The 14574-nt window shown below is 44.8% G+C and overlaps 1 protein-coding gene and 1 non-coding gene across 5 annotated transcripts in view; both read left to right on the plus strand.

Moving 5' to 3' along the window:
* The window catches only part of INSR (insulin receptor), a 141273-nt gene that overhangs the window by 106343 nt on the left and 20356 nt on the right, over positions 1 to 14574 (plus strand). For all 4 annotated transcript variants that reach the window (XM_043466510.1, XM_043466512.1, XM_043466509.1 and 1 more), the window contains 3 exons: positions 5297 to 5571; positions 6492 to 6631; positions 12831 to 12990. In XM_043466510.1, coding sequence (XP_043322445.1) covers positions 5297 to 5571; positions 6492 to 6631; positions 12831 to 12990 — 575 coding nt within the window. The remainder of the gene's footprint in view (positions 1 to 5296; positions 5572 to 6491; positions 6632 to 12830; positions 12991 to 14574) is intronic.
* On the plus strand, positions 707 to 778 carry TRNAR-GCG. Its single transcript has one exon. It is a non-coding gene; the product is annotated as a tRNA-Arg (tRNA).

The raw sequence follows: 14574 nt of genomic DNA on the forward strand, positions 1-14574 counted from the left end.
TGAGCACAGGTGTGCTATGTCCCTGTATTCCGCTGAGGACAGTCAGGGATGCTCCCCTTTGACGTGTGTCTTAGAGAGTCAACTATGCTTCAATGTGAGGAAACTCTGCTGGCTCAGCTGGTAAAGAATCCGCCTGCAATGCAGAAGACCCCGGCTTGATTACTGGGTCGGGAACATTCCGCTGGAGAAGGGATAGGCTACCCACTCCAGGATTTATGGGCTTCCCTGGTAGCTCAGACGGTAAAGAATCCGCCTACGGTGCGGGATACCTGGGTTCGATCCCTGAGTTGAGAAGATCCCCTGGAAAAGGGAATGGCTACCCACTCCAGTATTCTTGCCTGGAGAATTCCATGGACAGAGGAGCATGGTGGGCCAAAGTTCATGGAGTTGCAAAGAGTCAGACACGACTGACCAACTAATTACAGCACGTCTCAATTTTTTAAAAAAAGAGAGAGAGGGACTGAAGGCTGAGGGGGTGTCCTGGAGGAGAGGACAGGCAGAGAGAACGTGGCGAAAGGCAAGTCGGTGGAAAGAATCCTGGACTCTTGGGAAGAACAGGAGGGGAGACTGGAAAGGCAGGGTAAGAGCTATGAAAAACGATTATTCTTCCAAGGGAGGGTTTATTTATTTTCAGGCAATGTTCGACCCCAGTCTGCCCTCTAGTGGCCATTTGGAATATAATCTGTAGTAAAGAAAGATCTGGGCTTCCCTGATGGCTCAGATGGTAAAGAATCTGCCTGCGATGCAGGAGACCCAGGTTCGATCCCTGGGTGGGGAAGATCCCTTGGCGCAAGAAATGGCAACCCACTCCAGTATTCTTCCCTGGAAAATCCTGTGGACAGAGGAGCCTGGCAGGTCACAGTTGATGGAGTTGCAAAGAGTCAGACACGACTGTAGCACAATAGCTCAGTGGCTAAAGAATCCACCTACAATGTGGGAGACAGGAGGTGAGGGTTCCATTCCTAGGAGGGGAAGATCCGCTGGAGGAGGAAATGGCAACCCACTCCGGTATTCTTGCCTGGAAAATCCCACAGACTGGAGCCTGGAGGGCTAAAATTCCAACAGGTCTGAAGAATCAGACACACCTGAGCATTCAAGGCACACACCCACACACACCCACACACAAAGATCTAGAAATGTGAGACCTTGATCCAATCATGGGGGTTTTCTGTGACCATGTGGTGGTCTTGTCCTATTGGAAATAATCCTTTTGGTGTATGCATATTTGGCCTGTTAGAGGCCATTTGTGTTTCTTTTTTATTAGATAATCAATTTTTCAGTAGTTATTCGTGAGACCCCAGGGTCTCCATCATTTCTGGAAAGCTCATCTGTGCTTGTATAGCAATGTTTTGAATCTTGCTAGCATGGGTGTATCTTTGGCTTACTAGTTTTGGTTTCCATTCAGGAATGTCAATGGTCTTTTCAGACAAAAGGACCACAAAGAAAATCTTAGTGAGTGCCCACAAAGTAAGGTTTGTTTTTGCTGATGACAACACAACAAAAACTAAAGGTAAACTTCAAGAGCTCGAACAGAAAACTCTACTTCCTGGTGATTAAAAGTGGATCACTTAGATTTCTATTGGGTGGAAGTTGAAATGGAAATTTTCATTCAAATCCATTTGGAGGGACTTCCTTGGTGGTCCAGTGGTTAAGATTCCATGCTTCCAGTGCAGGGAGGCCTGGGTTTGATCCCTGATCTCGGAGCTGGGATCCCATGCATGCTGTATGGTGCAGGCAAAAAAGAAAAGATTTGTTTGGAAAATATCAGAGACATGACCATCATATACCTTCACTTGTAGAATATTGCCAAACCTGGACTTTGTTGTAAATTAGTAGACTTAAATGATTTTTTTAATTAAAAAAAAAAACTATAAAATGTAAAATATAATGTGTTAGAGAGGGAGGGAAAATTAATATAGCTAAATTTGTGGTAAATTCTGTAGATAACCATGAGCTCTCTAATTTGAAAGTTTCAGAGAGGTGAAAATTTTAACTTTTCTAAGCTAATTCAGGAAGCAGCAGAAATATTAACTATCCTAATGACCTCGGGAAAATACTGGAAAAAACAGTGTCAATGAATTTCTTCACAAAAAGGCCCCAGGTTTGGAGAGTTTTCTACATGCATTCTTTCACACTCTCAAAGAGAAACTATTTTCAGAAATTTTTCCAGAGCATATAAATATATGGAAATCTTCCCAATTCATTTTGTAAAACAACATCCCTAAGCAGAACCTGATGAAGATTCTACATTGAAAGAAAACCCCAGGACCAACTAATATGGGATTTTAGATCCAAATGTCCTAAACAAAGCACTCTGCTTGCAATACCATCAATCTCATAAGTGCAAAGATGATTCAAGATCAGGTGTTCTGATAGTAGAATCTAATTCATCAAGAGATTCAATAAGGAAAGTCATAATAATCTCATTAAATAACATTTATTAAAAATTATGGGGGGGTGGTGTTCCCTGGGTGTCCAGTGGTTAAGATCCTGTGCTTCCACTGCAGGTGATGTAGATTCAACCCCTGGCTGGGGAACTAAGATTTTTAAAATTACTAACCTAAAGAGGCTGGAATCAAGATTGCTGGGGGAAATATCAATAACCTCAGATATGCAGATGACACCACCCTTATGGCAGAAAGTGAAGAAGAACTAAAGAGCCTCTTGATGAAAGTGAAAGAGGAGAGTGAAAAAGTTGGCTTAAAACTCAGCATTCAGAAAACTAAGATCATAGCATCTGGTCCCATCACTTCATGGCAAATAGATGGGAAAACAATGGAAACAATGAGAGACTTTATTTTGGGGGGCTCCAAAATCACTGCAGATGTTGACTGCAGTCATGAAATTAAAAGATGCTTTCTCCTTGGAAGAAAAGCTGTGACCAACCTAGACAGCATATTAAAAAGCAGAGACATTACTTTGCCAACAAAGGTCCGTCTAGTCAAGGCTATGGTTTTTCCAGTAGTCACGTATGGATGTGAGAGTTGGACTATAAAGAAAGCTTAGCACCGAAGAATTGATGCTTTTGAACTGTGGTGTTGGAGAAGACTCTTGAGAGTCACTTGGACTGCAGGAGATCCAACCAGTCAATCCTAAAGGAAGTCAACCCTGACTATTCATTGGAAGTACTGATGCTAAAGCTGAAGCTCCAATACTTTGGCCACCTGTTGCAAAGAGTTGACTCATTGAAAAGACCCTGATGCTGGGAAAGACTGAAGGTGGTAAGAGAAGGGGACGACAGAGGATGAGATGGTTGGATGGTATCACTGACTATCGAGTTTGAGTAAGCTCCAGGAGTTGGTGATGGACAGGAAAGCCTGGCGTGCTGCAGTCCATGGGGTCTCAAAGAACCAGACGTGACTGAGTGACTGAACTGAACTGAACTTAAAGAAAGGCGGTGGGGGAGAGGCCTTTTATAAAGCTAGGACTAGAAAACTTCAGCAACAAGATAAATATTATTTAGATGAAACCAACATCCAAAGTAACATCTTTCTTAAAACTATTCCTGTTTACTTTGGAAGGAAGCCAATCTCATCATAACTAATTAACAATTCTCTGGGTATCTAGCCAATGCAGTAATGCAGAAATGAGAATTGGAATGGATTGTGGGAAACAAAAGCATTGACATTTTCAGGTATTCTTATTCAAGAGTAGACAGACTGCCTGTTTTTGTCAACAAGTTTTATTGGAATGTAGCCAACGCCCACTTGTTTACATCATGTCTCTGGCTATTTCCAAGCTGCCATGGCTTGAAAGCCATTGCAAGTTGAACAGCTGTGACAAAAAACACATGTCTGGCAAAACCCCAAATATTTACTATCTAGCATTTATGTGACAAGTTTACTGACCCTTTATCCAAGAGTATTCCTTGAAAACCTAAGAAAATCAACCCTGAAACTCTTAGAATGAGTTTCAGAAAGTAGGTACAATATAAATAAACAAAGAGACAAGATATATCAGTGTGCTAAGCTGCTTCAGTCGAGTCTAACTCTTTGGGACCCTATGGACTGTAGCCTGCCAATCCCCTCTGTCCCTGGGATTCCCCAGGCAAGAATACTGGGGGCCAGTTGCCATGCCCTCCTCTGAGGGGTCGAACCCACGTCTCATCTCCTGCGTTGGCAGGCAGATTTTTTTACTACGATTGCCACCTGGGAAGCCCCTTTATGGGTGAGACCACAAGTCAGTTTAAAGGGTCTGGAGGATAGCAATTTAGCCATAGGTATGAAGAGGCATAATCTAACAATTTCTTAGAAACTACTTTTAGGAACTGATGAGACATGTGGACAGTGATCACAGTAATATTTATAATAGCAAAAAAAATGGGGAATATGCTTATATTTTAAAAATTGGAGAATGACTAAGTAAATTATGGTTCTTGCATTAAATGGAATATTCTACAGGTTTCCAAGTTTTCTGCAATGAGCATGTGGCACTTTCATAACAAGCAGGGAATATCTTCATGTTGAAGAAGAAAAAAAAAAGTAAATTCCTTCCTACTTGAGACATTATGTTTTCAGGAAAATATTTGAGATTGTTTCTAATACAAGTGAGCCAAGTGGATTATAGAACTAGCTTGATCCTCCCATTATACCCATATGTAACATTCACAGAAAAAATAATTGCCCAAAGGACAAAGCAGTCAGTGGAATGCTGAGGAATTCAAATTTTCTTTACACCTTTCTTTTTGGATTTATAATTTTTTTAGGCTATGAACATTTTTCTTCGTCTTTTAAAGGGGAGAAAACGTGCCAATCGCATAGGCAATTTTGGGAGTTACCCTTAGCAACCTGAGTGTTAAGATTTTTTTTTTTTACCAAGGATTGAAGTTTAATCACTTAGATTATGCCATTGTCCTAAAGGGTCCTAAGAATAAGAAGATGTATTTCTCCTGGTTAAACTGGTGATGGTGTCAAGTAGCTTGAACCATTTGGCAGGGTTAGATTCATACACTTTTGGCATCTCACTTTTGACACTGACTCTGGCTGGACTGTTCATCTGCAAAATGAAAATCTGAAATTAAGCATGTTGAGGGGAATATTGGTGTGTCTACTATGGGTGGTCCCAGAGCCTCCCCACTCCTCTCTTGGGGCGGGCTTGCCTGACATGATGCCTAGGAGGGCATCTTCTTTAAAAGTGACTCTGGGCTATAATTCCTGGAAATTTACATTGTAATCTACACGCTCCTCCCCTTGAATCTCACTGCATCTCAGTCTTTGGTTTTAAGCCTTTTATTCTCCAGCAGCATTTTTTCAAAGATGGTGATTGTATGACCAGGTGTGTCCCCCTGTCATGACAGGCCATCAAGGAAACGCAGAGCCCTTGGTGATGTGGGGAATGTGACAGCGGCCATACCCACCTTTCTGGGGTTCCCCAATACCTCCTCCACCAGCACGCCCACGAGCTCGGAGGAGCACAGACCCTTCGAGAAAGTGGTGAACAAGGAGTCGCTGGTCATCTCCGGCCTGCGTCACTTTACTGGCTATCGCATCGAGCTTCAGGCTTGCAACCAAGATTCTCCCGAGGAGAGGTGTAGCGTGGCTGCCTACGTCAGCGCCAGGACCATGCCTGAAGGTAGGTCGACTCATCGCAGAGCCAAGATTTGCAGGCTGACCAAGGAAGCTCTCCACTCTCTAGGCAGCATACATGAGACTTTATTTGCCTTCATCATTTTTCATTTTCCCATGAGATGCAGTGGACATAAAACATTGTGTAAATTTCAGGTGTACAATGTGTTGATTTGCTCCACTTATATATTGCAAAATCTTTACCACAATAGCATTAGCTAACATCTCCATCAAGGCACATAATTACCATTTCTTATTTGAGGTGAGAAGATTTCAGATCTACTCTCAGCGGCTTTCAAGTATAAAACACAGTATTATTAACTTTGTGCTTGCCTGGTGGCTCAGACAGTAAAGAATCTGCCTGCAGTGCAAGAGACATGAATTCGATCCCTGGGTTGGGAAGATCCCCTGGAGAAGGGACTGGCAACCCACTCCAGTATTCTTGCCTGGAGAAATCCATGGACAGAGGAGCTTGGTGGGCTACAGTCCACGGGGTCACAAAGGTCACACATAACTGAGTGACACACACATACATTGTTAACTATAATCATCTTTCTTGTTGTTTAGTTGCTAAGTTGTGTCTGACTCTTTTTCAGTATGTGAGTCATAAGAAAAATAAAGTGAAATTAAGAAATACATACATATATAGTATATACTATATATATGTATATATATAGTATATTAGGGTTTTCCAGAGAAACCTAACCAACAGTATGTAAGATAGATCAATAGATACATAAATAGATAGATAGATGGATAGATAGACATAAATATGTAAAGAATTCCACGAGAATGTCCATTCTCCAATAAGGGAAATGGAACACAGGAAAGTTACACAACCAGTTTAAGGTCGCTCACCTGCTCAGTGGTGGAGGCGGGGTTTGATCCAGGGATGGAGTCCCCAACACTAATCACTGCTCCTTACAGCCAAGGCAGACGATATTGTTGGCCCCGTGACCCATGAAATCTTCGAGAACAACGTCGTTCACTTGATGTGGCAGGAGCCCAAGGAACCCAATGGCCTGATTGTGCTGTATGAAGTGAGTTATCGACGATACGGCGAAGAGGTAAGATCCTTAATGCCCGGGGATGTTATTGGTACCTCCTTCCTTTTCGTAAATTCTGGCCCCCATGCTTCTCTCATTAGATGCTTTGTTATGAAGACTCAAGGCCTTGATATATGACTTTCCAGGGAGATGGGTCAGGTCCAACATTTTATTGTAGCTAAACTCTCCCCAGGACTATGTGCCCCATGCATGCTAAATGCTTTGTACATGGTATCTCATTTATCCAATTTTACCACATCTAACATGTGATAAGAAGCCCTGTTATTCTCACAGACTGCTTGGAAAGAAAAAGGTGCTGCCCATTCTAACTCTAAGATGCATTCAGATTTCAGAGACATCAAATGTAGAAATACTATGTCTCTTGGGATCAATGAAATACAATAAATCCTCAGAAAACCCAGTGAGCTTAGTACTGACTGAGGCACCCAGAATTTAAATTGCATCCAAGGTTTATAAGAATAGAATCAGGATTTGAACCCAAGGCTATCTGATGTTCTAATCCAGGGGTTGGCAATTCTTTCTGTAAAGGTCCAGATCCAAAACATGTTTGGCTTTGTGGTCAGATGGTGTCTGCAGCTACTCAATTCTGCCTTTGCATTGTGAAAGCCATGTGCAGATAATATGTAAATGAAGGGGGATGGCTGTGTGCCATTAAAACTTTATTTGCAAAAACAGGCAGCAAGCAGGCTGGATTTGCTGGCCCCCATTCTAAGCTAGTAACCACTGTGGGGCAAGTCTCTATCCTCAGATGTGGCTTATTGTCTACCTGTGGCTCCATGGTAAAGAATCCGCTTGCCAACATAGAAGACACAGGAGATGCAGGCATGATCCCTGGGTCTGGAAGGTTTCCTTGGAGGAGGAAATGGTAACCCACTCCAGGATTCTTGCCTGGAGAATCCCATGGACAGAGGAGTCTGGCAGGCTACAGTCCATGGAGTTGCAAAGAGCCAGACACGACTGAATGACTAAGCACGCACGCCAGAGAGGCACTGCTGAGGCTTGGCCTGATTGGGGCCACTTCTCCCATTTACTGGATGACTTCAGGTGGATGTCAGGTCACCTCCCTGAGTTGACCCAGGGGGTATACCCTGCCATCAGTTGAGCCCTTTGCAAGGATCCGTTTATACCTCACAATGACCCTACAAGGTAGAATCTGCTGGTGAGTGTCTCCCTTTATGGCTGAGAGAATGGAAATTTAGGGAGCCAAATAGACTTTCTCAAGGTTACACATCCAACACTCAAACCCAGACCCTTGGACTCTGGCACCTGCCATCTGCCATTGAGGGTGATCACGTGGATCAGAGGTAATTTTCTATAAGGGGCCAGAAAGTGAATATTTTCACCTTTTGGAGCCATACAGTCTCTGGGTCAATTGCTTGACACTGACATCATAGCTTCAAAGCAGACACAGACAGAATGAAAATGAATGGGCATGGCCATTTGCCAATAAAACTGTATTTACAAAATCAAGCAATGAACCAGATTCAGCCTGTGGGCTCTAGTTTGCCACCCACTAACAGAGGTTGTTGGCTTCCTCAGTGGCTCAGCAGTAAAGAATCTGCCTGCAATGCAGGAGCTGCAGGAGATGTGGGTTCGATCCCTGAGTCAGGAAGATCCCCTGGAGGAGGGCATGGCAACCCACTCCAGATTTCTTGCCTGGAGAATCCCATGGATAAAGGAACCTGGTGGGCTACAGTCCATGGGGTCGCAAAGAGTCAGACACAACTGACTTAGCACGCACGCAACAGAGGTTGGTGGGCACAGCTCAGCTTCCCCAAGCCAGAGATGACAAATGGACCTCCATCTGTTGATCCTTCCTGGAACCACATCTCTGGATGCCCAGATACTCAGCTTTGATGATGATTTCGAATTGAAATCAGCAAACTATGATCTACGGGCCAAACTGGCCCCTGGCCTGTTTTTGTATGTCCTGCAGACAGTTGTCAAAAGAAACATTTGTCAAGGAAAAATATGCACCAGTGTGAGTCTAGTGGCCGAGCCCAGAATCAGTGTGGGAGAGGAGCCTTCAGGGGTATATAAAGAGAGGCACAATTCACAGGGAGCCATTAGTGATTTTAGTGAAATTTAATATCTCATCCCATATATATTAATCCCATTTGCTCTAAAGAAATAGTTCAGATTTGGGTTGGTAGCAAAGCTTTATGCATAAAAATTTCACCACTAGCAAAAAGTGCAAGCCACTAGAAGAAGAATGGATACATAGAAGATGGTGCATACATAAAACTGGTGGATATACAGCCTTTTAAAGTTTTTATGTTGGGGGTGATCATGGTCCAGTAGAAAGAGGAGACTGGGATTTCCAGCTCTGGATTTTAGATTCTCTAAGCCATTACACTTCATCTTCCACCAGCAGCCACGAAAGTAACTTATGACAAAAGGGAAGCTTATTGGCTTCCACAACCAGCTGATGGAGTTCAGGCACAGCTGGATCCAGATTCCTTTGGCTCTTTTGTGTCTCAAGGGTCCTTGCAGTGAGCCCAGTAGCTCCTGGCTGTGCTGTGATTTTAGAGGTTCCAACACTCATGTTCTCTCAGCACCAAGCCTGGAAGAAGAGAGTCTGTGTCCCAGCATTTCCAGCCAGGCTGAGGTCACATGACACCTAGTCACACAACCAGGACAGTGTGCTGACTGGCTTAGGCATAAGGGTTTTTAAATAACAGCTAAATTGAGATACATTCACACATGGTGAAATACAACCACTTAATATATTCATGTGAAGAGCTGACTCATTTGAAAAGACCCTGATGCTGGGAAAGATTGAAGGTGGGAGGAGAAGGGGACAACAGAGGATGAGATGGTTGGATGGCATCACTGACTCAATGGACATGAGTTTGAGTGGACTTTGGGAGTTGGTGATGGATAGGGAGGCCTGGTGTGCTGCAGTCCATGGGGTTGCAAAGAGTCGGACACAACTGAGTGACTGAACTGAACTGAACACATATTAATACAATGCAGTGATTTGTAATATAGTTACAAAGTTGTGCTACCATCACCACAATTCCAGAATATTTTCATCACTTCTCAAAGAAAGCCTACCTCCACCTCCAGCCATTAAACCCCCAGTCTTTCCTACTTCCTTTCCCTCCAGCCCTTGGCAATCGCTAATCTGCTTTCTGTCTCTATGGAGACAGGTCTCTGCTACTGTGGCCATCTCATCCTCATTTGCCTGGAATTTCCCAGGTTTGAACACTAAATTCCTGCATCCCAATATAACTTGGGTTACCCTATTGGCACTGGATCCAACCCTAACTTCTCCTAGCCACCGTCGCTGGCCTGCCTCTCTCATTTCTGGAACCCAGGGGTCACCAGTAGGAATCCCTACCACCAGTCCCCATCGAAATCTCTGCCTGACCCTGATCCCAGACAGACCAGCCCTATTTGCTCTTTAGGGGAACAGGGAGTTGGAGGGAAGGTTAGGAGGGAGAGGTTGTAATACCTTAAAAGAAAAAAAAAAAACTCTTCATGAACAAAACTGGTCTGTTATTTCCATTTTCTTTAATTGTCTAGCATTGCTTTGAATAATGTGTGTGTATGCTCAGTTGCGTCTGACTCTTTGTGACCCTGTGGACTATAGCCCATCAGGCTCCTCTGTCTATGGGATTTTCCAGGCAAGAATACTGCAGTGGGTTGCCATTTCCTCTTACAGGGGATCTTCCCCACCCAGGGATTGAACCCATGACTCTGGCAACTCTTGTATTGACAGGGAGGTTCTTTACCACTGTACCACCTGGAAAACCCTTGATAAGGTAAAAAGTAAAGTAAAAAAAAAGTTTTATTACACCAATTGTACTGTTGGGATGTAATTTTGCCAGGTTTACAAAATTCTCTCCAGCATTTGGTGGGAGGTAATTTTTTCCCCTTATTTGCTAGTTGAACAGCCAAAATCACCATTGTTTTTGATTCTGCCTCTCCTTGAACTTCGCATCAGTCATTTCTCCCCTCGCCTCTTCCCCTCCCATCCTGGGACACCCTGGACCCAGGAACCATCTCCTTGGAAAGAGCATCAATTTTCAGTTTCTGTGCACTTAACATCTTTGCTTCAGCATGTTTTTGCAGTTTTGAGCTGTTTTTTTTTTTCCCCCTGTTTGCACAAACTTTTCTGTAATTGGCTTCTCCACTCTTCATCAGACTTGCTTCTTGGTTTTTGTTTTTGTTTTTTTTTTTTTTTGGTGTGTCTAGGTCCTTCTAGCAGGCTCCCTTCTCTGTCCTCACCCCTCGAGGTACCCGATCAGCACTGGAGGCTATATTTTCCCTTTCTCCCCGGATAGCAGCTCCCTTTGGTTTCTATATTTGCTTATTTGTCCCTTTCCACTTGGTGACTCATTCGACTTGGAAGAACCTTTGGACTAGACTTCCCCACCCCTACCACTAGCCTGATCTGTTTTCTTGCTGTTATTATCACATGATAAGCACGGGAGTTTTTACGTTTCTCTCCCTCCTCCCACTCCCTCCTGAAATTTTCCAGTCCAGTTCCCTGCATGCACTATGAACTTGGAGCTGTTTTGGAAAGTTTTAAAACTGGCTGACGCTTAGAAGTTTCATGATCATATTTCCCAGTGAGCCTTATGCTTCTCCTAATAAGCCCTGGGTTTCTTTCTTTTTACATGTTTATTGCTGGGGTATGTATACTTACTTATCTCTACCCTTCTTGCCAGACATTTAAGTAGATCCCAACTCTTTTAGATCCCCTGGAGAAGGAATTGGCAACTCACTCCAGTATTCTTGCCTGGGAAATCCCATGGAGAGAGAAGCCTGGCAGGCTACAGTCCATGGGGTCACAAAGAGTTGGACATGACTGAATGTGCATGTGTGCGCACATATACACACACACACACACACACACACACACAAACTCTTTTAATAAATAAATCAAAAGGCTACATTGTGACAAGGAAGCTGTTTTAAAATTTGTCCTTAAGACATTAAGTCCATGTATCTGTTTGGTTCTTAGGTGATTTAGGAGATCTGGGTTCCTTCTTTCCTGCCCTCCTGGAGTCCTGGTGAAAATACTCTGTGGTGGTTTCAAGGAAGCCAGACAGTTGGTGGTTTTGGAGCCAGACAGTTCTGGGTTCAAGGGCTGCCCTGCCAATGACCAGCTATGAGATCTAGGACAAATCATTTCAACTCCCCCAGCAGCGGAAGACAAACTATTTATGCAATGCCTGTTTTTGTACAGCTCAAGAGCTAAGAATCAATTTCACATCTTCAAACAGTTGAAAAAAATTCAAAAGAAAAACTGTAGTTCATGTGTGTGTATGTGTGTGTGTTAGTCACGTAGTTGTGTCTAACTGTTTGTGACCCCATAGACTGTAGCCTGCCAGGCTCCTCTGTCCATGGATTTCTCCAGGCAAGAATACTGGAGTGGGTTGCCATTCCCTTCTCCAGGGCATCTTCCTGATCCAGGGATTGAACCTGGGTCTCCTGCATTGCAGGCAGATTCTTTACTGTCTGAGCCGCCAGGGAAGCCCTAGTATCTCACATGTGTAAATTTCTGCGAGGTTCAGCTTTCAGCATCCACTGTGTCTTATGGGCACACAGCCACGCCTGTTTGTCTACGGAATTAGAGATTCAGGATCTGGTTCTGACGGCTTTTGAGCTGTTGAAGGTTGAATTGGTAACAGTGACCACCTGGCCCCCTTGGAGCTAAAAATAATTTACTCTCTGGCCCTTTACAGCCAAAGTTCACTGACCTCTGCTCTAAGCCTCACTTTCCTTGTTTCTAACTAAGCTAAGTGTGACATCATAAGGGTTAAGTGCCATGAGCTAAGCCATGTGCTTGGTTATGGTTTTGGAATATTGGCTATTATCAACAACAATGACTTTTCTGAAAGTGAAAATGTGAAAGTCACTCAGTCGTGTCCAACTCTTTGCAACCCCTTGGACTGTAACCCACCAGGCTCCTCTGTCCATGGGATTCTCCAGGCAAGAATACTGGAGTGGGTTGCCATTCCCTTCTCCAGGGGATCTTCCTGATGCAGGGATCGAAGCTGGGTCCCTTGCATTGCAGGTGGATTCTTTACCCTCAGGGCCACCAGGGAAGCCCGATAACCTCTCTATCGGTGCCTTATCCATAGAGCTATGGTTCTGGAATCCCACGAGGTTCAGAGTCGCTCACATGTTGCAGTGTTTATGCCTCACTCCCTCCATGTCGTTTCTGAGTGGGATCTTTGTCTTTCAGGAGCTGCACCTCTGCGTCTCCCGCCGGCATTATGCTCTGGAGCGCGGTTGCCGGTTACGCGGGCTGCCGCCTGGAAATTACAGCGTGCGAGTTCGGGCCACGTCCCTGGCAGGCAACGGATCTTGGACGGAAGCCACCTATTTCTACGTGACAGACTATTGTAAGTCTGCACGGCCACTTCGACTGGTAGAGTCTGTGCTTGGCGCTGGGCCTGGCAGGGCATTTCAGAGGATGCTTGGGGAAGCCTGGAGGCTGTGGGTACTGCCTCTGACCTGACCTTGGGGTCCACCAGCTGTCTTGTCCACCAGGGCAAGATGCTTGCCCTCTCTGAGCCCATGCTTCCTCATCCGACTATGGGTATGATACTAGGACCACCACTGGAGGTGAAGGGAAGCTTCGGTGACATCATGAATGTCAAGTGGCTGGCACAGGGCACGTGAGATAAGCACGTTCGCTCCTGTTATTGGGGTCTCCATCTTTGTCTTCAGATGGGTCATGTCCTCCAATGGAGTATGTGGAAGCTTATCTACTCAGCCTTGGGTGTGCTGGCAGGAAATGCTGCCACTGAGCAAGCTGGACACACTATGGACAGTAGAATAGGGAGAGATGGGGAGAGCTGAGCTGGCCAGGGAGTGCTTCCTGGAGGCGGTGACATCGTGGCTGAAACCTGGAAGAATGTATAAGAGGGGACAGACCAGTGAGAGTAGGAACCCAGACACTTAGAAGGAGGGGCAATTCTAGACCAGGAGGAATGGAAACTTGGGTGGGAGAGGGGCAGATAGAGCTTCTGCTTAGTTGGCTGGATTTTCATCTACCAGGCTTGGTGAGACTGTGGAAAGTGGAAAGGGATTCTTGCTGGGCTGGTTCTGGCCAATGTCAGGATCAGGATGAGTGTTCTGACATAACCAGGCACACAGCAGTATGATTCTGATGTTTTCTACTGGAGTTAGCTCAGACTCAACAAGTTAAAGAGCATGGTTCCCACCAAAACTACCCTCACCTCAGATGCCAGATGCAAGCTTGGGGGTTCTCCACGCCACCTGCACTTCTGACTGGCTGGCTATAATTTGGGGGTTATCACAACCCACTCAGATTTAGTTGCTTGCTAGAGAAGACTCTGATGCTGGGAAAGATTGAGGGCAGGAGTAGAAGGGGACGACAGAGGATGAGATGACTGGATGGCATCATCGACTCAATGGGCATGAGTTTCAGCAAACTCCAGGAGACAGTGAAGGACAGGGAAGCCTGGCAGTCCATGGGGTCATAAAGAGTCAGACACGACTAAATGACCAAATAACAACCTAATGGCTCATAGAACTCAGGAAAATGCTGTGGGACCGTGACGGCTTTATTATAAAAGATGTAAGTCAGGACCACTCAGATAAAGAGCCACACAGGGCGGGGGCCAAGAGCATGGAGGACATGGGCGGACTGGAAGACATGGCTCCTGTGTCTTCTCTCCGTGGAATCAGGACACATCACAGCACCATCCTGGCATATCAATGTGCCCACCAGCCAGGAAGCTTCTCTGAGCCTTGGTGAACAGAGTTTTTATTGGGGTTTCATTATATCGGTGAGATTGATCAAGTCATTAACCACATGACTGAACTCCATCTCCAAACCCTCTCCCCTGTCTGGAGGCCAGGCTGAAAGTCCAACCCCTCTAATCACACACGTGGTCTTCCGGTGGCCAACCCCATCTCAAACTATCTTATCTCTTAGCATAAACTCAGGTGTGTTCCAA

Source organism: Cervus canadensis, chromosome 4, assembly GCF_019320065.1.
Source record: "Cervus canadensis isolate Bull #8, Minnesota chromosome 4, ASM1932006v1, whole genome shotgun sequence".
NCBI lineage: Eukaryota > Metazoa > Chordata > Mammalia > Artiodactyla > Cervidae > Cervus > Cervus canadensis.